Source organism: Cervus canadensis, chromosome 32 (assembly GCF_019320065.1).
Source record: "Cervus canadensis isolate Bull #8, Minnesota chromosome 32, ASM1932006v1, whole genome shotgun sequence".
Classification (NCBI taxonomy): domain Eukaryota; kingdom Metazoa; phylum Chordata; class Mammalia; order Artiodactyla; family Cervidae; genus Cervus; species Cervus canadensis.
In genome coordinates this window covers 38,539,708-38,562,523 of record NC_057417.1, presented here as the reverse complement: position 1 = coordinate 38,562,523, position 22,816 = coordinate 38,539,708, and the positions used below count along the sequence as shown (strand labels likewise).

At 54.4% G+C, this 22,816-nt stretch overlaps 2 protein-coding genes across 8 annotated transcripts in view; one reads left to right on the top strand and one right to left on the bottom strand.

The window, feature by feature from the left end:
- The window catches only part of IFT140 (intraflagellar transport 140), a 54,071-nt gene extending 52,765 nt beyond the window's left edge, over positions 1-1,306 (bottom strand). For 2 of the 6 annotated variants that reach the window (XM_043454897.1, XM_043454900.1), the window contains exons 1-2: positions 735-1,248; positions 524-642 (exon numbers count right to left, since the gene is read on the bottom strand). The gene's annotated coding sequence lies outside the window, so the exon portion shown is untranslated. Of the gene's footprint in view, positions 1-523; positions 1,250-1,289 lie in introns of those variants that run through there. The other 4 variants (XM_043454899.1, XM_043454898.1, XM_043454901.1 and 1 more) reach the window with 4 other exon arrangements.
- A 1,828-nt stretch (positions 1,307-3,134) lies between these two features.
- Positions 3,135-22,816, top strand: part of CRAMP1 (cramped chromatin regulator homolog 1) — a 45,289-nt gene continuing 25,607 nt past the window's right edge. Inside the window, exons 1-6 of one of the 2 annotated variants that reach the window (XM_043455277.1) lie at positions 3,135-3,451; positions 5,534-5,880; positions 14,853-15,046; positions 16,915-17,068; positions 18,551-18,634; positions 20,065-20,113. In XM_043455277.1, the coding sequence (XP_043311212.1) occupies positions 5,535-5,880; positions 14,853-15,046; positions 16,915-17,068; positions 18,551-18,634; positions 20,065-20,113 (827 nt within the window). In that variant the 5' untranslated portion in view covers positions 3,135-3,451; position 5,534. Of the gene's footprint in view, positions 3,452-5,070; positions 5,173-5,533; positions 5,881-14,852; positions 15,047-16,914; positions 17,069-18,550; positions 18,635-20,064; positions 20,114-22,816 lie in introns of those variants that run through there. The other variant, XM_043455276.1, reaches the window with a different exon arrangement.

The window sequence follows — 22,816 nt, the reverse complement described above, 5'->3', positions numbered from 1 at the left end:
GGAGAATCCCAGGGATGGGGGAGCCTGGTGGGCTGTCGTCTTATGGGGTCGCACACGACTGAAGTGACTTAGCAGCAGCAGCAGCAAATGCTACCTGTGTACCAAGACTTCCCTGGTGGCTCAGTTGGTAAAGAATCTGCCTGCAATGCACGAGACTCGGGTTGAATCCCTGGATCTAGAAGATCCCCTAGAGAAGGGTATGGCAAGTCACTCCAGTACTCTTGCTTGGAAAAGCCCATGGACAGAGGAGACTGGCGGGCTACAGTCCATGGGGTCACAAAGAGTTAGACATGACTGAAGCAAATGAGCACACACATACACGTGTGCACTTACAAACAAAAGTTATCAAAGTAAACGTAGAAGGAGAGATGACTAACAATGAAATTGCATCCATTAATGGCATCGGTTCAGAAACAATGCATTTCCTCTCGTTACAAGAAACGCAGGATACCTCTTGAACATAGCGCCGTTTGTCAATACATAAACTTTGGAAGAAAGAAAAAAAAATTCCACTTGTTCTCACCGATTTGCTCTTTTAACCTCCAGCCGTGCAACCTCTTCACTCTTCAGGTAAGCCACCTTTGGGGGAAGAACGGCTCGTGGTACTAAGGATGACTTCAGTTGCATCAGTGCTTGGAGACGCTGTGGGAGGGAACCAGAAGGACTTTGAGGCAAGGGGGGCTGAGTGGAGCGGCGCAGTGGAGGGCACTGGAAGCCACCCCCAAAAGCCTCACTCTGAACCACTGCCCCCGGGGCCTCGTCAATGCAGGCTCATGGCTGCATCCCGTGGACCTGAAGAAACACCATCTCTGGCTCGGACCGTGAGGTCCCCCGGGCCGCAGGACTGACAGCTCCCAAGGTGGTTTTCTGAATCCTTCTGACCCGTGCCGCCGCCAGAGCTTCCGGCGCCGCCCCCTCCCCTCCAGCTCCGCTCTCCGGGCCTTGCGCCGCCACGCGGCCCTCAGTCGGACCTCGCCTCGCGCTGAGCCCTCGGACACCCGCCCCGCACCCCCAAGTCTTGGCCTGATCGGCCACCGCTCGGGCGATCGGCCCAGGCAGGATTTCTGGGCGAAGATAATCCAGGAGGCGGAGAAGAGGGTCCGGCGCGCCTCGGCGTCGCCCTTCTCCCGGGCCCAGGCTCCGGGCTCCCGGACCCGCCAGACTCCTCGAGCCGTCCCGGCCCTCGGCCTCCGGAGCCCCTCCCGGCCCTGCCTCGTCGTCGCCCTGCCCTGAGGCTCCGGGCCCCCAGACCCCCTATTCCCGGGTCCCGGGCCGGGGGCCGCACTAGCCTTGGCTGGGCCGCTGCGCCGCCGCGCGTTGCCGGGACAACGGCCGCGAGCCCAGCTCGGATACAGCCGAAACCGAGCGGGCGGACGCCGAGACCAGCCGAAGCACCCCGAGAGGCCGGAAAGAGCCGAAGACGCTCGGAAACGTTCGTGCGCAGCCGAGGGCAGGATTCCTGCCGCGGGTGGCGAGCTCCGGGGCTCTGCAGGGCAATTTCCCCCTTTCTCGATGGTTGTCTAGAATCCACAACGCTAGCTCGCAGAGGGAGCCAAAGGGACAGAATATGCCTTTCTGCCCAGAGAAGGGAAGCTGGTGTATTCTTCTGTATGTGATGGGGATACACGGTCGGTTCGCGACCCGCTTCTGTAGTTCAGTTTTTCCAACCACATAGGTCAGTCAGGAGGAAGGCAGCAGGGAGACTGGGAAAGAAAGAGAACGCCATCTTTTAAGATTCTCTCCTCTCTGGTTCATCTTATTGCTGGGTCTCTCGGACCCCAAAAGGTTTGCTAGATTCTGATTTGTCTCCAAGAGGGTGTCGTTCAAGAGTATTTCTGAGAAAAGTCAGTTGATTCAACATAGTTCCTTGAAGTTATGCGTTCAGTGCTTTGAGGGGGGAGACTTATGGACGCCATTGGAGAGAATAGCGTAGAGTAGAAAGTACGAGTTCATTTAGTTAGAAACTAATCTTTTTCCTAACCTTGGCTGCTGACTGCATTCCCTAAGGCATTAGCAACGTGATGTCCTGCTCTACCGGTCTGGTGGGTTAAACTAATTTTGAAAGAAAAAAAAAGCAATGTTACTAAGAAAACTTACTATAGCAAACAGCACCAAAGGTCTTTCATTTGTTAAGTATACAAGGAAGATTCTATTTAAAAAAAAAAACATTTTCTTAAACACTAGGATTTTATTGAATAAATTTAATATGTAACATTGCGTAAATTTAAGGTGTACAAAATGTTACTTTGACCCATTTATATGTGATTAGATTCTAGAGATATTTATCAATTAGTCATAATACAATATTATTTTCTGTATCCATTATATTGTGCAAGCTTTCCAGGTGGCTCAGTGGTAAAGAATCCGCCTGCCAATGCAGGAGACAGGGGTTCGAGTCCTGGGTCAGGAAGATCCCCTGGAGGAGGAAATGGTAGCCCACTCCAGTATTCTTGCCTGGGAAATCCCATGGACAGAGGAGCCTGGCGGGCTACAGTCCACCGGGTCGCAGAAGGTTGGACACGACTGAGCACGCAGGCATTACATTGTGCATTACATACTTCTCCTTCACAAATTTGTACCCTTAAGCACCATCACTCTTATCCCTCCTCCATAAACTCTAGAATTTGAAAAACACTCCTTCATCGCCAAAACGAAGAAAAACAACCTAAGCGTCCAGCACCATCCGCAGCGCTAAAAAACTTGAAAGGCTTCACGCTCAACCCAGTAAAGGATGTGTTTTCCTGCTTCAGTCGCACTTCCACACTTTTTCGGTAAAAACCCGGTTCGCGCCGGATTCAAGACTCAGAGCTGAGGCGGCGTTTTCTTCTCACGCATCCGTCAACAGGGCTGGGGCCAATCACAGGCTAGGCTCTCACTCTATTGGCTGGCGATCCACCAATCCGGAGAGACGTATCAGTCCGCACGGCCGCGAGGCTAGCGTCACAACACTACCCGCGTCGCAGATCCGCCCTCCGCCCCCACCCAGCGTCCCTGCGTGTAAGCGCGCGCGCCCGCCGCTGACCAATGGGAAGGCCCCTGGAGGGGGAGCGCCCGCTGGAAACCTTGGCGTGCTCGGCCCCGCGCGCGTCGCCCCGCCCCGGCTCGTACTCCCGCCGCCCCGGCCCCGCCCCGCGCGTCGGCCCCGCGGACTCCGCCGGCCGCCGTAGCCGGAACTGCTCCTGTTCGCCGCGGGCCGGGCCTCAGGGAGGCTGAGGGGCGACAGCACCGGCGCCCGCAGCCTTCTCAGCCGCACGCCGACCGCCGAGGGGACGTGCCGGGGCGAGTGCCGCACGGCGACTGCTTCTGAGGCGGGAGGACCACACCAGCGTTGCGGTCTCTCAGCAGCCGGCGCTCGGGGGCCGGGCTGCCCGACTTGGCCGGTTCTGCGGGCGCCCGGGAGGACCCCGGCGGGCCCGGGAAGCCAGGCTGCTGCGAGGCGTTGATGAAAAAGGTGACTGGAGGCTGGAGCTCGGGAGGGGTGGACCGCCCCGACTCGCTGTCGCGGCGAGGCCGGCTCCCAGCCCGAGCGGGGCTGCGGGAGAAGAGGCCTGCGCCCTGGCGGCGGTGGTTACGCACGGGGTGTTCGTCGGGGCGGCTCGGGGGAGCCTGGACCCAGGAGTGTTACGTTGACGGAGCTCTTTGTATACAGCTAGAAGTCAACCGGGGAGGCGGGGTTTTGCTTTTCCTTTCCCAGAAGGTGACAAATGGTGTCCTGCCGGGATGGGGCTTGAGGCGATCCCTCCTCTGTGCGCGGCCAGGAAGTAAGGTTGGAGGGACTTGGTGAGAGAATTCCATCTCCCTGGTTTCCTTTTTCCTCAAGGGAAAACTCTGAACTATGTCTATACCTTTTGAATTCTGAAAAGCCACGTTCTTCTGTATTCAGGTAGTGCTCCCAAGATTTAGCTTGGCCAACGGGCAAGTTTATTCTGTTGTAGCTGATAGAACCACTGCCTGGGTCCTGGGTTGGCTATGAGTAGCTTTGGGATGATGGCTTGGTTCCTGGAAGGTAGGATTCGCCACATTATAACCCAGAGAAAGGTCCTTTGGGGTGTTTTCAGGTTCTTAAGTAGAAATGGATAGGATAAAGGGTGACTAGTGAGATGTCCTGTACCATGAAGTCCTTTTAAGTTTGGGAATCTGTCTTACATAGTTCTATTCTTTGGCAGGTTTTTTTATTTTCAACTGGCGTGGATTCAAATGGTTTATGACACCAATTTCAACAGATGAAAGCTGTTGTAACAGGTAGTTTTGAGGCATTATACTTTTGAGCAGCAGTAGGTATCACTATGATTTTAGTCATTTCCAAGTCTTTCTAGGACAGGTCCTTACAGTCCCTGTTACTGTATTTCATTGTTGGCCTTGATGTCTTGCTCTCATTTTCCTTTTCTCAGCAGTCGTGTTGAGCATATCAAACACAGTTTGGGCACAGTATCAACACCTGTTGAGGAATCTCGTTTTTAAAAGGTTTCTTGCCCCATTACATGTGCACATTACTATTTCTGGACTTACAATGTTATTAGTACCTGAATCTCCTTGAATAAATTGAGTGGATCTGCTTTTTGGGCGACAGACATTTTCAAAGTCATCATATTTTGTCGATGACATTGCTCACAACAGAGAGTCACAAAGTTAGTGCAGGATTTTTATTCCTGGTTACCTAGAGTTTTAACAGAATTCTCTTCTGTCCATTCTTACCTGGACGTTAGTGTGCTGTCACTTTCACGGGTGACTCCAGTCTGTTCCACACAACAGGCTCCTTTGTTGCAAAAGCATTTTTAATTCGTAAATCCCCACAGCAGCACACATCTCCCACCATCGGAAGCAGGACTCCCAGAAACCCCGAGCTTATTATTCTTTATGTCTGTTTTAAAATAAGCAGGCGGACCGGCAGCCTCGGGCCACCATGGAGTTCCCTGTGCACGCAGGCGAGCCCGCGCCTCTGCCCGGCCCGGGTCGATCCGGGCCCCTCGCCCTCGCTCCGGGGCCAACTTTGGGGGCCGGAGTGCGGGGCAGGTGCGCGGGCCCGGAGCCTCGCGCGTTTTGGGGGGCGGGGTGGGGTGGGGTGGGGTCGAGGGGCGCGGGCGCCGAGGCCCGGCCGGCTCGGGCAGCGCGGGGAGCGAGGCCGGCGCGCGGGCTGCCCGGCGCGCAGGCCATGAGCCGCGGGCCCTCCGGGTAGGTGGCTGCAGGACCCCTGGACCCCGACCCGGGCCCTCTGCCCCTTCTCCTTCCCTGGACCGGGGCGCCGCGCGGGCAGGGCCGTCCGGGCGCGGCCGCCCAGCTGCCGCCCCGCCGCCGCCTCCGCGTCGCCGGCCACCGTTTCCTGGGCGTCGGGCGGGCGGGCGCGCGGGGGTCCGGGCCGGGGTCCGGCGGGCGGCGGCTCGGGCCCGCTGGCCGGGCTCGGGCGGGCGGGCCGCGGGAGGGGATCTGGAACAAACAACGGCGGCCATGTTGAGAGGGGATCGGTGCGGCTAAACTTCTCGCAGGCTGCGGGCCGCGCGCCTCACCCGGGTCCCCTCTCCCCCGCCCCGGCCAGGATGACAGTGAAGTTGGGAGACGGCGGCGGCGGGGAGGACGGGCTCAAGAGGCTGGGCAAGAGGTCGGCCGAGGAAGACTCGCTGGAAGGAGAGGGGCCCGGCGGCGGGGACGCGGCCGAGGAGAGCGGCGGCACAAAGAGGGACGGCAAGACCCCCCGGGACGGCGGCGACGGCCCCCAGGCCCCCTCGGGCGGCCCGCAGGCCCCATCCCCGCCGCCCGCCTGCCCCCAGGATCAGCACCACTTCCTCAGGTCCAGCGTGAGGCCGCAGAGCAAGAGGCTCAGGAAGGACTCGTCCTGCGCCGGGGGGAGCAGCAGTGCGGGCAGCTCCGGGCCCCGCGGGAAAGGTACGGAGACCCCGGCCCCGCAGCGTGTGCCCTGCTCCCGGGGTGGGGGGCCTTTCCCTCATGCCCCGCTGCCTGCACCCAGCCGGGGCTCCCTCGTGTGTCTGCACCCACACTCAGAGCCGCACTTTGGAGGGGACAAGCTCTCTTCCTGCTCCAAAGAGACTGTTTCTGTGTTTCGACTGTGTTAAGGGGCAGTAAGTATTCTTTCTTTGGACAAATAGGATAGATTTCTGATGGTTGGATTTTTTTCCATTTCAAAGGCTCTTGGGTGATTTAGATGGTAAGGCTATTTCAAACAGCAAAGGATAGTTTAGAAAGAGAGAGAGAAATTACGTGCTGTATCTTTTCCCCAGCCTCAGATGGTGAAAATACAACAAAGAAATGGGCTTTTGAAACTCACGTGGGGAAAGGTTGATAAAAAGTCGAAAATGAATGATTCCAAGGGTCCAGCTTGGGCCCATCACCCTCTACTTCAAGTATGCTAGGCTTGAGAGTGTTAAGGGCCTCAAGACATGGCCCTTTGAATTTCTACTAAGGTTTCCTTGGGTGCCATGAAAACATCTCCCCTAGCGTAGTAAGTGGTGAAAACATTTATGACCTGACATAAACGAGCAGCAGTCCACAGGATTTGTCCTGGCATTCTCGAGTTGTTGAGGACGTCTCAGCTTTCCTAGGGTCCCTATCAATAAGAAAACCATGTGTCAGTTCCTCGTTGTTTTCTGCTTGTATCTATTTATATTTCAGCATTCTGCTTTTTCTTAATGGTGTAAGTGAATTGTTCTTAATATCCTTTATGTTTTAGGCCAGGTTTGCAGCACTTTTATAGATAGCACAGGTAACACCATTTTCTAGTGAGTTTCCTATGAGAAAAACTTTCACATAGTTCCTCGGGAGATGGAATTTAAATCACTAGCTGGTCCTGATAATGTTAAGAAGGAAATATCTCAGAAGCTGGTGGAGGACCCATTTTGGAGATCTGTGCCAAACGCATGCAGTTAAACTTGCTACTTCTGCCTCATTCTCAGCTGAGGAGGACTGGCCTCTGAAATCATAGCCTTACTCTTATTTATTTTGGTGAAGACTTTTGATGTAAGTATACTCACTTGGAGATGTAAGCATGAGATAATTTCGTATGCTTCAGAAGTTAAAACTTGTCTTATAGAAGTTTATTTTGGTGTAAAAGTTGCGGATTGATTAGGAAAACGTTAATTTGTTTTCCTGGCTTTGTTTTGTAAAAGGTAGTTTTTCACTCCTAGTCAGAGAGATGTCTTAAGTTACCATGTGTAAGTGCTAGGAAGCCTCCAAGGGTTTGTTTGTGGCTTCAGACGCACTGGCTCTGACGTCCGGTCAGAGTCCCTGGCTTCGGTCCCCTGGCCCTCTGACCTCGGTCTGCTGGCTTGACCCTTCTCGCCAGCTTTCTCCTTGGAGAGGCATCCTTCCCTGTGAATTGAGGAGTGCCGGGGACGGCTCCCCTCTCCCCACGTGTGGCTACTGAAATGGAGCGAGGCGCTGGGAGCTCTCTGTCCCCTCTGTCACCTGTGAGGTGACGTGGCGTGGGTGTGACGTGAGACTTCAGTTAGAATGTCAGCAGTGGCTGAGGAGCGGTTTGCTTTCACTGACACACTTGAGTGTGGGTCTGATGGGAAGGTTTCTGATTAGCCTGGCCTCAGATCTGTTCTTAATTCTTGCCCAAATGTGACTTGGAGCACCCATCCAGTTCCCATCAGTAAAATGGAAGTTTGTTAGAATTTGTGCTGCTTACAGCTTGTGTATTTTCCTGTTTTAGCATGCAGAAGTTTGTTAAAGTGAATAATGAAGCTAAACTGTGGTGCTGGTGTTTGGGAGAGGAGTGGAAAGTGTGTTTCCTCTGCCTCACAGAGCTTCTGGGCCTGCCTCTGGCCCAGAGCTTCCTGGTGAGGCCTCCTCTGGGCTGTGCCTCAAGTTTCCCGTGCCCAGGACATCCCCCGTCTGCCTCGGGCAGCCTCTGCTCCCTCTCCACCCCTTTGACCGGAGAGAGCAGGTCAATTGTAACCTTGGGGAACATTCTTGGAGGAGCTGTTTGTCGCACAGACGGTGGAAACCTCCACCTGTAGTGATGAGCATGGACCAGTAAGGGAATTTTTCCAGTTTTTTCACTTCAGGAAAGTAAAAATTTCCATTATATTTGAGGTACAATCACAGCCCAGCCAGGGAAGGCTCCTTTGGTTACTGACCGCTTTCCAGTTTCAGTCTTAATGCATGGAGAACTCTGCCGTGCGTTTGGGAGGAAAAGGCTTGGGGAGGAAAGGAAGTTTTCATTTTGCTTCTGTCCACACAAGTACAGTTTTTTCTTTTTTCATAAGAATGGATTCTTTTGTCAACTTCAGTGAAAAACCAGAAGTGGAAGCTTGAATCAAATCCTTTTTGAATTGACCAGGGGCAAGTGGCAATGATTTAGCACCTGTGTGCCAGGCATCTTGCACCTCTGTTACTTTGCTTTTTATTTAGGCTCAGATACCGAGGATTGCTGTTCAGATAACGTGCTCAGCTGAAACAGAAGGTAGGCTGCAGGTCAGAAACCAGTGGCTCTGCTTGATGTCAAAACAAATGCTCCCCTGGCCCTGCCATGCACCCCAAGTGGCTTGAGAACACACTTGAGACTGACTTCACAACCTGCGGGAACCAGGCCAGGAGACAGAGCCCCCACACCCTTCCCCTGTGATCAGTTCATGATCTGGGTGATTCTGGGCCAACCAGCACATCTCAGCTTCTTTGTCTGTAAATGGGGATAACCCCGGTGCCTGCCTCACTGAAATAAGTAACGCCCCGAAGCCGTGCACAACCGATGAACAGGCTGCTCTTAGGGAAAGCGGGCCTGGCTGCCAGGTCGAGCTTCAGGCCGAGTCTGAGTGGTTGGATGGGGTGGGCAGGGTCACCTGTTAGGAGGTAGGACAGAGGTGCCAGGAATGCCCCCGAGCCATAGGGGGTGAGGGGCCTCAGGGGATGCCTGAGTTGAGGGCAAAGTCAGACCCTCTGTTTCCAAGACTGTCCTCTCCCGCCACCCAAGAAGGCCCATTGTGCAGAGTCAGGGAGCAGGTCAGAGGAGGCGCCGTCTCCACAGTGGGGCTGCGTCATCTGGCTTTACTGTGTCATGCTTAGAAATCAGCGGTTCCATGTACAGAAAGCGTTTGCATTTTGCTTAGTCTGGGGCCTGCCTGTACCTTCCAGGGTTTTTTTAAAAGAGTTCTCATGACGTACCTCACCCTGTTGTGACCAACCCTGGGGAGACGGTATCCTTTTGGGAGGAAAGATGATCTGTGGTTGGGAACCCCGTGTCTCCACCCTGAGTTCCAGCGGTTTGTTCCACTGGGCTGGAGGGGTGTTTGGCCTGCCCGAACTTTATGCTCCTTCAGTTCAGCACCAGACAGGTCAGGTCACGGCCGAGGCCACGCTTCCCTCCACTCGGGCGCCTGGGGTCCTGCGAGAAGGCAGAGGCCCGGAGGCCAGGTGGTCGTCTTCCTGGTGGGCCCTCCTTAGCCCTCACCTCGCGGAGTGCCCGGCCTGGTGAGGCTCTGCCGGTATCCATGCTGCAGTCACTCTCGTCCCTCCCCAGGCTGGGGCAGCTGGGTGGGGCAGTCGCTGCCTTCCATACCCACCAGGGGCGGGGGGACACACCCGACCCTCCGGAGACCATGAGGCTGGAGCTCTGTGGTCCTTGTGGCCAGTCGGATCCAGCACCCACGGATCGTTACCCCAGGGTCCCTCAGGCTCTGTGAGGGTCTCAGCTTGTTGGGAAGAGAAGTGAGAGGCAGGCCGTTCCTCCAGCTGTGTCCAGAACATGCCTCTCTCCTCTGCGTGTGCGGGAGACACGGGGACCGCAACACGGGATCTGTTGGGTGACACAGGCCCCGCTCTGTGCACAGTGGTTCAGGAGACCCGCCGGCCCAGGCCGCGTCAGAGGGGCCACGATGGAGCCGTGCCGGATGGAGGGGAGCCCGCCTGTGGAGCAGAGCTGGGGAATCCCTCAGTCAGTGCTGTGCCCTGAGCCGGCTTCATGTCCAGGACGTGGACAGATAGCCTGGGCAAGTGGATAAGGGAATAGCTGAATTTTGGTTTGAAGGCTGAGCTAACTTTGAAGTATTAGTACTTCCTTGACTTTCAGCATCAACACTGATGTTTCCATGCTATCTCGTGAGGTTTCGCAGTGGTCTGGTGCCCGCTGAGTGTACATGCTTCAGGTTTTTCATTTCAGGTAGTACGTTGTGTCCTGTTTCGAATGATACGAAAATACAAAGATAGCAGAGTCACAGACACAGAAACCGTCTTTGTCCTGGATGGGAGTGTGCTGGAGTGCTTTATCACGTCAAGTAAGGGTGGTGTTCTCAGCACCGAGGACCAGCGTGTGAAATGTGCCTGGGAGCTGTGGTCCCCACATTACTCCATGAGCAGGGTGTACGTTTTAGTGGGAACACTGGGTCGCAGTTGGGTTTTTCTTAAACATCTGTGAGAGGAGCGAAAGTCTCCGAGGGAGGCCATGCCTGGTTTGAGAGAGGAGGGCACTGAGCCTCACGTGGTGCTGCTGAGGCAGGTGGGGCGCCGAGTGCTGGGGACGGTCCTGGTGGGAGGCACGTGGCTCTCAGGGCCCAGCGGACGTGGTGGGCAGTGGGGATGGGGGTGCTTGGATTCGTCCGTGGGGTGGCACCCTTCCTGGGAACCCATCCCCCGCATGCCTTGGTGGAGAAGGTGTCCCCTCAGCCCCATCTGCTCTTCAGCAGTGGCACAGAAGCGCCTCTGAGATCCTGGACCGACCACAGCCTGGGGTGTCTGCCGGGCCCCCTGTCGGGCATGCCGCCCTCCTGGCCGTGAGCCTCTGCGTGCCAGGCGGCGCCTGAGCGGGGCTAGGGGTGGGCAGGCGGCGAGACTCGGGAGCGCGCCTCTTGCCCAGCGCAGGCGGGCTTGGGTGGACGTTTCTGAAACCCTCAAGTCCAGCGGGTCTTCCCGTCCCCCTGGGACTTTGATGTTATGCTCGGGAAGTTTGTAGGCTCCAGAGGAAGCCTGAGGACAGGGAGTGCGCTGTGACGGGGTGTTACCACATCCTCAGCGTCCCCCAGGAAGTCACGGGGCCGTGCTGGAGGCCGGCGTCCCCCCGAGTCCTGAGACTGCCGCCCCTTGGCTGCGGCGCTGGGCCGCCTCCGTCACAGACGGGGGTTGCTGAGACCAAGGTCTCCGTCGTCTCCTCGTGGTTCTGTGTGTTGTAAATGCTGAGGCAGCCATGGCCCAGGTGCCGGCCGCCGTGATGTCACATGTCCTGGGGGAGCTCCATGTCCCGGGAGGACGACGCCAGATCTGGAGTGAGGCGGGGAACTGGCTGGGCCCCTGCTGCCCGGACCGTGCGGCGTTCCCACTTTCAGAGCCTCTTTCCTCCTGGTGACTGCACACAGGGACAGAAGGGAGCAGGGCGTCCAGACACGCTCCTCGGGGCCGGGCACATGGGCTTCCCCGGCGGAAAGATGGCTGGTTCTCTGCTGCCCGGTGCTGAGGGGCACGGGCAGAGAGGGCGGGCAGTCTAGCTTGTCTGGAGCGGACGTCCGGGCAGCGGGGGATGCAGACAGAGGCCGCAAGTCTGTGTTCCTCAGACGTGAGCCCTGGAGAGGGTGCGGCCCAAGTGGGTGGTCTGGGAGACCAAAGAGGGCGCAGAGGGGCCTGCTCCGAGGTGGCTCCGGGCCTCCAGAGGACTGGCCGCACGTAGTTGGGAGGGACGGCGCCGGCTCCCGAGCTCACTGAGCGCACGCTATGAGGCCTGACGCAGCCGTTCCTGCTCTGAGAGGTTGTCGGGCTCCGGTCTCGTGCATCCTTTCCCTCCTGCCTCCCCGATGCTGACTTCTCACGTGCAGGCTCTGACTAACCTCTTTGTGGCCTCAGATGCACGGTTGCAGGTGTCATGTTGACTTGGGGCCTGTGCATACCCACGCCCACCCTGGGGAGAGCCCCACGCCCACTGAGGCTCGTTCAGAATTGTCTTCTCGATGCCCCCCCCACCCCTTTGCCTTCCTGCACCTCCGTTCTCGCTGGCTTCTCTGTCTTCCCCCTTCAGTCATCAATGTTTCTGTCTGGACTTTTTCCGGTAACCATCTCGTTCTCCCGGTGTTTCTGATCCTGCCTCTGTCTTTTCCTGCTTGAGTCGCAGCGCTCAAAGGAACCAGAGCTCAGGCGGGACGCCCTTCCTCCTCCTCATCTGAATTTTCAGGGATGTACCAGGTGCTGTGTTCTCTCCCCCCATGAAGTTTTGTGATATTGCTCTGTTTCTGAGATGCATTCAAGGTCTAGAATGACGGGCAGCAGATGTGGAAATGGTCGCCTGAGGGTCCTTGGCTTTATTTTCCTCTACCTGCAGAGGCTGAGCTGCACTGACCTCTGGCCTTGAAAAGGGCGTGGTTGGTGGCCTCAAGGCCCGCCTCGGAGCCGCATTTCTGTCGTCCCTTCCTTCCCGTCTGCTGGTTTGGTGTATTCTGTGCGCAACCCCGGAGGTCCCTCCAGGTTCAGAGATGCTTCCATTCAGTTTTCCATCACTGTTCATCCTCCTTGTCGCAGGTCACCAGCAAAATCTCACAAAAGCCTGCAAGAGGCCTGTGTTAACAGAATTTTCAAAAATGTGTGTTATTTCAAGTACGTTGACACCAGCGTGGGCTGGCAAAGCTAAACCTGAGCTGTGACTGTTAGCAAGTTGCCTTTGTCTTGGAAAAGGAGGGTTTAGTGAATGTGTTGTCAGAGGTTGAAAATGACTCTGAAATCCTTTGTTGTGGGTGGTGCAGAGGTGGACAGACAGCCCTTCCTCGGAGGAGTACTCATGAGGAATTATGGGCTCCAAGTCAATCAGAATTTCTTTTATTTGAGAGTGGGGTTTACATGGCACCCGTGCCCTGATCTTGAGTTTATGGGGAAGCGTCTCTGACCTGCACGCAGTGAACGAAACCGACGATCCCAGCACACTGCTGCGTCGCCTCGCCTGTTGAAACATCTTGGGACGTGCCGGGTGTGAGTTAGGCCGGGTTGGGTTGGGTTTGGTGAGGAACTGACAAAGTCAGTCCCCGTGGTGAGGGCATCCTTCCCGCGCTCTGCGCCCGGGGATCCTGAGGTTTGGGCATGCTGAACCTCAGGGAGCGGAGGTGAGCAGCTTGGAACCAGCTTGTCTTCCCTAACTCTGTTTAGGATGCGAGGGGTGAACATACAGGGGCAGTGACAGAAAGGTCCCTCCCACTGTCTGGCATGGGAACCCCTGGCCCCCTGTGGACCCTGACCACCAGAGCCATGGCTGGTGTGACTAACGAACTGGGGTTTTATTTAATTTTAATTAAGATTTAAATTTGAATAGCCTCATTAGTGATTGTCTTAATTGGGCTGTACAGCTCTGATAAATTGTGAATTCTGTTGCCTGAGCGTGTCGCTTTCTGAAGGTGGCCCACTGGCCTGATAACACCTTTCACCGCAGGAGAATCAAGCGCATTCCTTGTACCTGAGTGGTTTTTCTACACATATGAACACATTCTCATGCCCAGTAGTTGACTGATAGACTGATAGGATCAGCTTTCTTTAGATACTGCTTATGTTGACGTTAGGCCTTCCCAGGTGGCTCAGTGGTAAAGAATCCGCCTGCCAATGCAGGAGATACAAGATATGCAGGTTCGATCCTTGGGTCAGGAAGGTCCTCTGGAAATGGCAACCCACTCCAGTATTCTTGCTTGGAAAATTCCATGGACAGAGGAACCTGATGGGCTATAGTCCATGGGGCTGAAAAGAGTCAGGCACGACTGAACGATAGAGCGCACACATGTGTTGATGTGATTACGAGGATCCACACTTTGAAAGGCACAGTGAGGCATCAGAGGGGAGAGTGACTCCGCCCTGCCCGGGGCCCCAGACAACCTCTGCACTTGGATTCTTCAGGGGTGGTTTTTGCAAGCATGCATGGAATCACTTTTAATTTGTCACTTCTTTTATTTCTTACGATTGTCTTTTATTCCTTTTGGAGGCAGAACCCTCTCAAGGGTGTGAGGGAAACATGGTCCCAAGTTCCCAGTGAGCACGTGTCTGCCCAGGGAGGGCCCCCAGCAAACTGACCGGGAAGTGGATCTGACAGAAAAGCCCATGATTATCTCATCAAGAAAGCATTTTAACAGTTCTCTGCACTTGTTTAGCTTTTCCTGTTCAAAGCACTTTTGTTTTTATGATCTTATTTTCACCCTTGTCTTCAGAGTTTGCAGATTCTAACCATTGGATGGCCCTGTAGTTCCAAGAAAAGAGAATGCTGGTTATCACAAAAATACGCTGGGAGTTCCCCTTCCATCTGAGAGGAAGGAATTGGAATGGGTGGGAGGGCTGGGTCAGGTCATAAAGTCTGTTATCCGTGACCTTTGCCTTGGCTTTACTGCCTGTGTCTTCCTGGGAGCCCAGAGTTGTGGTCCTGGGCCTGGCTTGGCCTGGCTTGGACTCCCATGCTGGACCGTATGTGCTGCCGCCTCCAGCAGGGTCTTCAAGGACTCGTCTCGAGATTTGGAACTGGTGCTTTAAGAGGGTGTGTGGGTTATCACTCACTCTTAGAACACCAGACTTTGTTGATGAAAAGTGATCAAGAAAAACAGGCATTTTGAGACTTTTAAAAGGTGCTATGGGGTCATGTGGTTCATATTTTGAGGTTCCAGTTGTAGCTCTAAGAAGGTAGCGTCTTACACACATGTAGATGTTTTCTTTATTTTGAACTTCAATTTGTTTATTTGAAAATATGATTACTTTACCCAAAACCTCATTTGAGAAAGACAGGTGCTGAGTGCCTCAGCAAGGCGTTATGTCCTTGAACATAAACGCTCTATCTCCTTTTTCTCACTGTTTAAATGTTCACGAGGGTCAGAGGTCAGAGCAGGGCCATGTCACTCACTTGCTGGGGCCAGGGCCTGGGGCAGCTTCTGTTGGTAACTGTAAGGTTCTTTCTCTCCAAGGAGCTGATGGTGGTGGATCGTCGGCTGCAAATGGGCCTGGGGTTGCCCCCGCCGCCCCTGCAGGGGGATCTCGCTCCTCCTCCAGGAACTTGGGGTCTTCGAGTGGGGAGAAGGAGGAAGGCAAGAAGGTTCGGCGGCAGTGGGAGTCCTGGAGCACAGAGGACAAAAACACCTTCTTTGAGGGGCTGTACGAGGTAAGCTTCCTGGAGCCTGCAGGGCTGGTGGGGCTCCCTCCTCATACCCCGCTCGGTGGCCCCAGGCCTTGCCCTCTGACCTTGGCCCTTCATCTCCTCTGTGTGACCCTCAAAGCTGTTTCTAGTTGAGGTGGCTGTTAGGAAGTGTCTTTGCTTCTGTCTTCTAAGATCCTCTCCAGTGGCTCAGAGTGGTGCCCGTCCCTCTGGGCCTTCCCCTTGTAGCTGGTGGCAGTTTTGTGGGAGAGGAAGTACCCGAGCTAGACGCTGGAGGAGGCACTTCACGTGCAACTGTGTCTTGTTCTGACTCACCTGCCATTGCTTCTTTTAAAGCAGAAAATGAGTGTTCATTCTTTAGGATTTTTACTTTTTGTTCTTAAATTTTGAAATGATTTCAGAATTGGAAAAACCACAAGAATACAGGGAATGTTCACATGCCCTTTTCTTGCTTCCCTGATACCCTCATGACTGCAGGGTGACGAACACAGTGAGGAGGATCAACCTCATGTCATCAGTGTTTCCTCTGGGGTCCTCCTTTGGGTCACATTGACCCACATTGTATTTGGCTCCTCCCAGTTGGGACAGGTCCCTCCGTCTTCCCTTTTTTCCCTGGTCTCTTTTGAAGTGTCCAGTCTGTTCACTCGTGGAGCACCCTTCGTTGGGCTCACGTGACATTTCCTTGTGGTTAAGCTTAAGCTTTGCGTTGAGAGTGCCGCAGGAGTGCTGTGCAGCCTTGGTGTGTCCTCGTGGGAGCCTGTGCTGTGCTCTCGGGCCTGCTCTTGGTCTCTGCATTCAGGTGGCATCTCTCGGGTTCTCCACTGCCAGGTCTTCCTCTTTTTTTTTTAACTTTGAGGCTGTGTGAATACCCTGTTTTGCATCATTTTTCTTTCTTCTAATTTAAGCAACCAGTGCTGCTTCTCACTGGAACAGCTATTACTATGGTGTGTGCCCAGTGACAACTCTCTGGCTCCCTTATTCTATGTACATTTATTAATTGGGAACTCCATGCCAGGAGCTCTCCCTTCTCCATTTATGTTGGCTCTTGTGTCCTTCTAACATATTTCCGTTCAACCTTGAGTACTTCCTGTCTCTCTGGCACCACAGGATGCTCTAGACATTCCTGGTGTTTTCCTTGCCCCAGACTTGGCATTGCCCATTTTCCCAAGGAACCCTGTTCCTTTTGGAAAGTGGGATTTAGAAGCCAAGCCCTGGGCACCCACAGTGCTCATTGCTGCCGGCATGCCATTACCTCCAGGTCCCTTCCCATACTCTTGCTGGCTTTGTGTTGATGAGAGTTTCAGTCATGGGCAGTACCTGGACAGCATCGACGCTGTGTCCTCTGGAATGTAAATTCTGTCCTAAAAATCTAAGCTGTACTTGGCTTCTGCGTGGAGTTGCTGAAGGAAGGCCTGCAGCTGTATTCAGAGCACATTCTGTGTGATCCTGTTTAATACCTTTTGTATGAATGAATTGGTGAGATTATTTCTGAATAGTTGATGTGTTGTTTTAAGATACCAGATACACAGCACCCTGAGCTCCTCCATCCTGTCATATCTTCTGATTATTGTTTATGGGGGTGTCTCATTTCATGGGCTCTAAAGAAGTATAGAGGTTAAGCCGTTTGTCCAGGTGATAAGCTTTACGTTTCTCTGCTCCGGGCTCCTTGCCTGTTGGTGCCCATGCGTTCAGGTAGTTCTGTTGCTGCCTTCTCCATGGTTCTGATGGAGACCTGAGGCTCTGCGGAAGCCGGGTTGAAGTTCACGCACAGTAAGAGCTGTGAAGGCCACCTCTCCCTTTTCGGGAAGCAGCTGCCTTCTACGAAGGCTGCCTTGTGATCACCTTGTGCTGGTAACGTGGGCTTTGTTTTGCAGCATGGGAAGGACTTTGAGGCAATCCAGAACAACATCGCTCTGAAGTACAGGAAGAAGGGCAAGCCAGCCAGCATGGTGAAGAACAAGGAGCAGGTGCGCCACTTCTACTACCGCACGTGGCACAAGATCACCAAGTACATCGACTTCGACAACGGTGAGCACCACCTGCCCGCCCCCAGTCCAGAGCGCGGCTTTGGCACACCTGCCGGCCTCTCTCTGGCCTCGTTCTCACGCAGCACACGGCCTGGGGTGTCCTCAGCTCAGCATGCTGGCTGGCAGGAGGCCTTGTAGCTGGTGGTTGGGTTGAACTGCGAGGACGCCTCTGGCATCTGGGTACCTGGCTCACTTGCTGGGAGGGAGGGTACTGTGGTCCTGGATCCTACCTCTTCATTACCCACCCTTCTCCCAAGGGAGCCCTGGTGGGTTAGGAGTGGGCCAGGCCTGGCATGGAAGGCTGGGGGTGGAGGGCTGGCCATCCAGGGCTTTCCCAGCCCTTGTCGCCTGTGTTTGAGTGTGGTTTGCATGGTACTATCTTTAAGTCACAGTGTCTAGGTCACTGCCAGGTGCAGTCCTGACTTCCTGCTCAGAGCACCCCTTCCGTCAGGTCTCTGCCCTCGGGGGAGGCATTGCCGCTGCCTCTGTCCACACGCTGGGAGAGCCGTGTTCGTGTCACCCCTGCCGCCTCTCGTGGCTCAGGCCCTCCTGTGACCGCCCGGTTTCTGACACTCCCCATTAGCAGCAGTGCTGCTGCAGGATGACTGTGGTGGCCATGCTCACGCCACTCTTGTGAACTCTGCCTGTGCCTTGCAGGTGGTCTTTGGCCGGGCAACGAGTTCTTGCCTCCCCGATGACCCCTCCGGCTTCCCTGCTGCCTCTCCCTGTGGTCAGGGTGCCAGGGCCAGGGCTTCCCCCAGCCTGGAAAGGCCCAGTGATGGTCTGAACTGTCCTTCTATAACAAGTCTGGCTTTGGAGGGTTACTGTCTTCCCTGAAACTGCTTCACCCTGCTTCCTCGCTCGCGTGGACCGGGTGTGGAGGACTGTGTGCTGCTGCTACTTCATGTGTGTGTTTACAGAGAGCCCTGGCTGGGTCTGGCTCACAAGCCATGGTTTGCTGTCCTCTGCCCTGGAGAAGTCCTTTCTCGATGCCATGGCTAGCAACAGGGCTCTCGGGACTGTGGACCAAGCTCCAGACGGTTACGGTTGTGATGGTCACTGCACTTCCCGTGACAGTGTCCTTGTCTTTGCTTTGAATCTTTGTGGATGTCTCCTATCTGCCTGTCAGTCTTGCTGGTTCTGTTCTGAGCTTCTCAGATCTGTCCGTGCTGCCCAGCCCCCACCACCCTCCTCCCTCCCCGAGCCCGTGCCGCGCTCTGTACACGGAGAGGTGACGCCACATTCCGTGCCTGGTGGAAGCCCGCCGTGTTGGGCGCTCCATTTTCTCTCTAGGGAAAATGCTCTGCCTGTCAGGGTTCCCTCCTCCCTCTTTTTCTTTTGAAAAGTGCAAAAACAGCACCATATTGCTGTGTACTCTGCTCTGTGGTCCAGGGTGAAGGGGTCAAAACCAGTGCCCTGGCGTGACCTCGAGCCCTGCACGTCCGTGCCCTCCTTCTGAAGCTGCACCTTCCCTCGTTTTCAGTGTTCTCCCGTGGGCTCAAAAAGTCATCCCAAGAGCTGTATGGCCTCATCTGCTACGGGGAACTGCGCAAGAAGATCGGGGGCTGTGAGTACCTTCCCTGGGGCCTCCTCCCGGTGCGGCTGCAGCTTTAGTCCTGGGGCTCTTTGTTTTCTCGCCAGCTTTCAGCCTGAAAGCATTTTAATGTCCAGGATGTTTTAACATGTAGAAGTATTGAAGGAAGATGTATTGACCTCACTCACTGTTGTTTAGATTTTACTGGCCTGAACTTTGGCCATATCTGTGTTACCTCTCCTGCCCCCAGCCGCTCTACACACTGCCTTTCTTCTTGCTCAGCCATGGGACTGTAAGTTACAAATGCCCAAGCACACTGTGAACCCCTCAGCCGCTGGCCCCTGAGAACAGGGATGTTCCCCTGCATGCCCAGCATGTGTAAAATGTTTCCAGTGGGCACCACAGCCTCACTGGTCTCCTGCCCAACTCAGGTCTCCCAGGACATCCACCACGCCAGGCGGCGCACGCCTGTCCACAGCATGCCCATTCACAGCTGCCCTGTCTCCTGGGTCTGGACTTAGAACAGCCCCCACTTCCTGGTCTTTCCCAACTCTGGTGCTCTGAGGGGTCTGGGACCCTCCGTGTGCCTTGGTCTGAGCCTCTCCTCTTAACTAGTTTCCCTCTAGCTGTACAGGTGTTTCGGCCTCGCCGTGTGACTGTGCACACGAGGCCGCAGCCTGTCAACATGGCTTGGAAGGGCACCCCTGCAGGGCCACCTTGTGAGATGACGATAAGCTGCCACCGAGAGCGTCACAGCCGGGCAGGCTGGGGTGGGGGGGGCGGGCGTCCCCTGGGTGACCTGCCCTCCCTGAAAGAGGCAGGACTCCCAGAAACCTCTGAAGGAAGGGTCAGGCGGCCTGCCTCCCTGCCCCTCCTCCTGCAGGCTGAGGACTCCTAAACAGACCCCTGGCTCCTGCTCTGAGTGCTCTGCTGAGCTCCTGAATCCCTATCCTGCCCTGAAGCACTCCTGGTCCTGAAGTGCTGGCCCAGTGCTGGGGCCCTGTCTTTGGTCTTCCCATCCGTGTCACGCAGCTGGACCCCTCCCCACAGAAGGCTCCCCTAGCCTTGTCCTTTTGTCGACTTCTGTCACCCCTGGGTGGGGGGGAGTGGGCGTCCACTGTAGTACAGGGCCTCAGCCCGTGCTTTGGCAGAGCTGTTGGAGGCAAGCCCACAAGTAGCCCAGGAACCCAGCAGGACAAGTGTAGTGGGATATGGTGGGCCTCAGGAAAGGGTAGTGTCTTATGGGGCCGTTGGGGCGAGTGGTTGCTGGAGAGGGACAGTGCTCTTACTGCAGGGGACATGTGGGCTCTGGGGGCTGCAGCTGACATGGACATTATTACTCTGGGAGGCCCTGAGGCTCCATTAAGTGGTTTGGATTCTGCGCTGAAGATAAGCACGTGGAGTCTTGCTGGGCTCTGCTCCTGGCACCTTGATGCTCACGTATGTTTGTTTTTGCACCGAAGGCATGGACGACAAGAATGCCACGAAGCTGAATGAGCTCATTCAGGCTGGGTGAGTAGATGGGGTGGGTGGCGGGCTGGCTCCTGTGAGTTTGCACTTTTCTCTCAATCGTAGACCTTGAAATACATGCAGTTTTCTCCCCTTTTCTCAGTGAGAACCATTAAAACTTGAACTCATCAGAGTTAACCCTTATCCCCTTGCAGCTAAGCATCTGCCCGTTAGGAGGTGGCCAGCCCAGGGGAGTGGATTGACCTGCCCCAGCTTCTTCCCGACCTGGGGTCCATCCCTGTTCTTTGCAGGTCTCCACTCGGCCCTCACTCTCACGGTCTCACTCTTCTCCTCAACCTCGTGCTTTGTAGTGTGGGAGCTCCTCTTGCTTCTGGAAGGCCATCTGTCCTGTGCATTTTTCTCATGTTGACACCCCAGCTGCTTTCCTTCCTTTTTTTTTTTTCGTTTATTTTTATTAGTTGGAGGCTAATTACTTTACAATATTGTAATGGTTTTTGCCATACATTGACATGAATCAGCCATGGATTTACATGTGTTCCCCATCCTGAACCCCCCTCCCACGTCCCTCCCCATCCCATCCCTCTGTCATCCCAGTGCACCAGCCCCGAGGACTTGTCTCATGTATCCAACCTGGACTGGCGATCTGTTTCACACCTGATAATATACATGTTTCGATGCTGTTCTCTCAGATCATCCCACCCTCGCCTTCTCCCATAGAGTCCAAAAGTCTGTTCTATACATCTGTGTCTCTTTTTCTGTCTTGCATATAGGGTTATCGTTACCATCTTTCTAAATTCCATATATATGCGTTAGTATACTGTATTGGTGTCTATCTTTCTGGCTTACTTCACTCTGTATAATGGGCTCCAGTTTCATCCACCTCATTAGAACTGATTCAAATGTATTCTTTTTAATGGCTGAGTAATATTCCATTGTGTACTTGTACCACAGCTTCCTTATCCATTCATCTAGGTTGCTTCCATGTGCTGGCTGTTATAAACAGTACTGCGATGAACATTCAGGTGCACGTGTCTCTTTCGCTGCTTTCCACCCTTGGCCTGGTGCAGGATGGCGGGTGGGCCCCTGCCCTCAGACTGAGGGTCTGCCAGGCAGGCTGGCCATGCGCTTGTGCGCTATGGCTCTGGCCCAGCGTCTGTGCTCACAGAGGCGGGCGGCGGGTTCCCGGGCTCTGTGTCTGGACTGTCACCCATCTGAGCAGGCCTGAGAGTGGCCAGGTGGTTTGCACCACCACGTATGAAAGAGCAGAGGCTTGTCCCGGTGGCCGGGGGAGCAGGTGGCTTGGCCAGCTGGCATCGCTGGGCATACCAAGCCTCCCAGAGGTGTGGGGTATGGTGGAGGCCAGCGGCCCCCGCCCCAGGGTGGTTTATGACCCCCGTCCACCTGTGCACCGTCAGTGTCAGGCCGCCCTGCCTGCTTCCTGCCCTCTGTGGGCTCCAGGATCTAAAGGTTTGAGTGGTGGTATGTGCATGAGCCTTCCCTGGAGAGCCATCCCTGTGGCTGTGTGGATCCATGGTCTGTTCATCCTTCCCCTACGCGCCAGTAAGGGACATAGGCAGTTTACGGAGAGTGAAGGACTATCCTAGAATTAATTTGAATTCTGTGTGATTGCTGGTTGTTGATTTTTTAAGAATTCTATTCCTTTAGTGTTCCTTATATTTTTAAGTTCATCATTGGGAAGATTCATAATTCTGTTCAGGATGGGTATGACTTTTGGTATAATATCATGTGCTTATGTGACTCCAGCATTTGTCATAGATTCTCACGGAAGGAGTGGTAGGCGTGTGTAGACTTTACAGGGGGCTGCCAGCTTGCTTTCCAGGGAGGCTTCTGGGTGCCCTGACATGCCCCATGCTGGGTGTGCTCAGAGTGTCTGATCTGAGCCACTCTGCTGGTGAAGGGGTGTCTCACTGTGGTTTTCACTTCATTTCCCTGAGGGCTGGTATTGAACACCTTCCTAAGACTCACTGGTCGTCTCTTGTGGAGTGCTACTTCAGGTCTTGTGCCCACTGAGTTCTGAATGTCCTTCATTTGTTCCAGACACAAGCCTTGTGTCAGGCAGGTGACTTACAGACGTTTCCTCCCAGTCTGTGGTTCATCTTCTTAGTGGCTTTATCAGTGACCTTCACAGGGTAAACGTTTTCAGCTGTGGTGTAGTCCAGTTTGTTGTTTTTTTCATGTTTGGATCATGCTTTTAGTATGTCTAAGAAGTCTTTGCTGAACTCAAGGTCACAAGATTTTTTCCAATGTTTTTTTCTAAAAGTGTTATGGTTTGATATATAAATCCACTCTGAATTGACTTTGGTACACACCATGTCGTTTGTGCTGAGGTCCAGTTTGTGGCCTGTGGGTGTGTCCAGTGGGACTGGCCGCACCTGCTTCCCCTATTCGCTGCTTTTTCACCCTCGTCTAAGGTCTGTTGACTATACTGTGTGGGTCTGTTTCCAGACTTTAAATTCTGCTCCATTGATGTATTGTGTGTTCTTTTGACAACAGACATCCGTTTTGAAGAACAAAGCAAAAATCCTGTAAAAGTGAGACAGAGATGGGGGGAGTTAGGAAGGTGCCTGTGGAAAAACTAGTCCTTGACATCAGAACATTGAGTATTTATCTCACTTCCCATCCCTGCCTCTCATGCAGACCATTTCCAAATAACTGTCTATCTCCCTTCATTATAAAATTGTAGAATTAGATTAAGGAGCAAATGAATTGAGAAAAGTTCTAAAA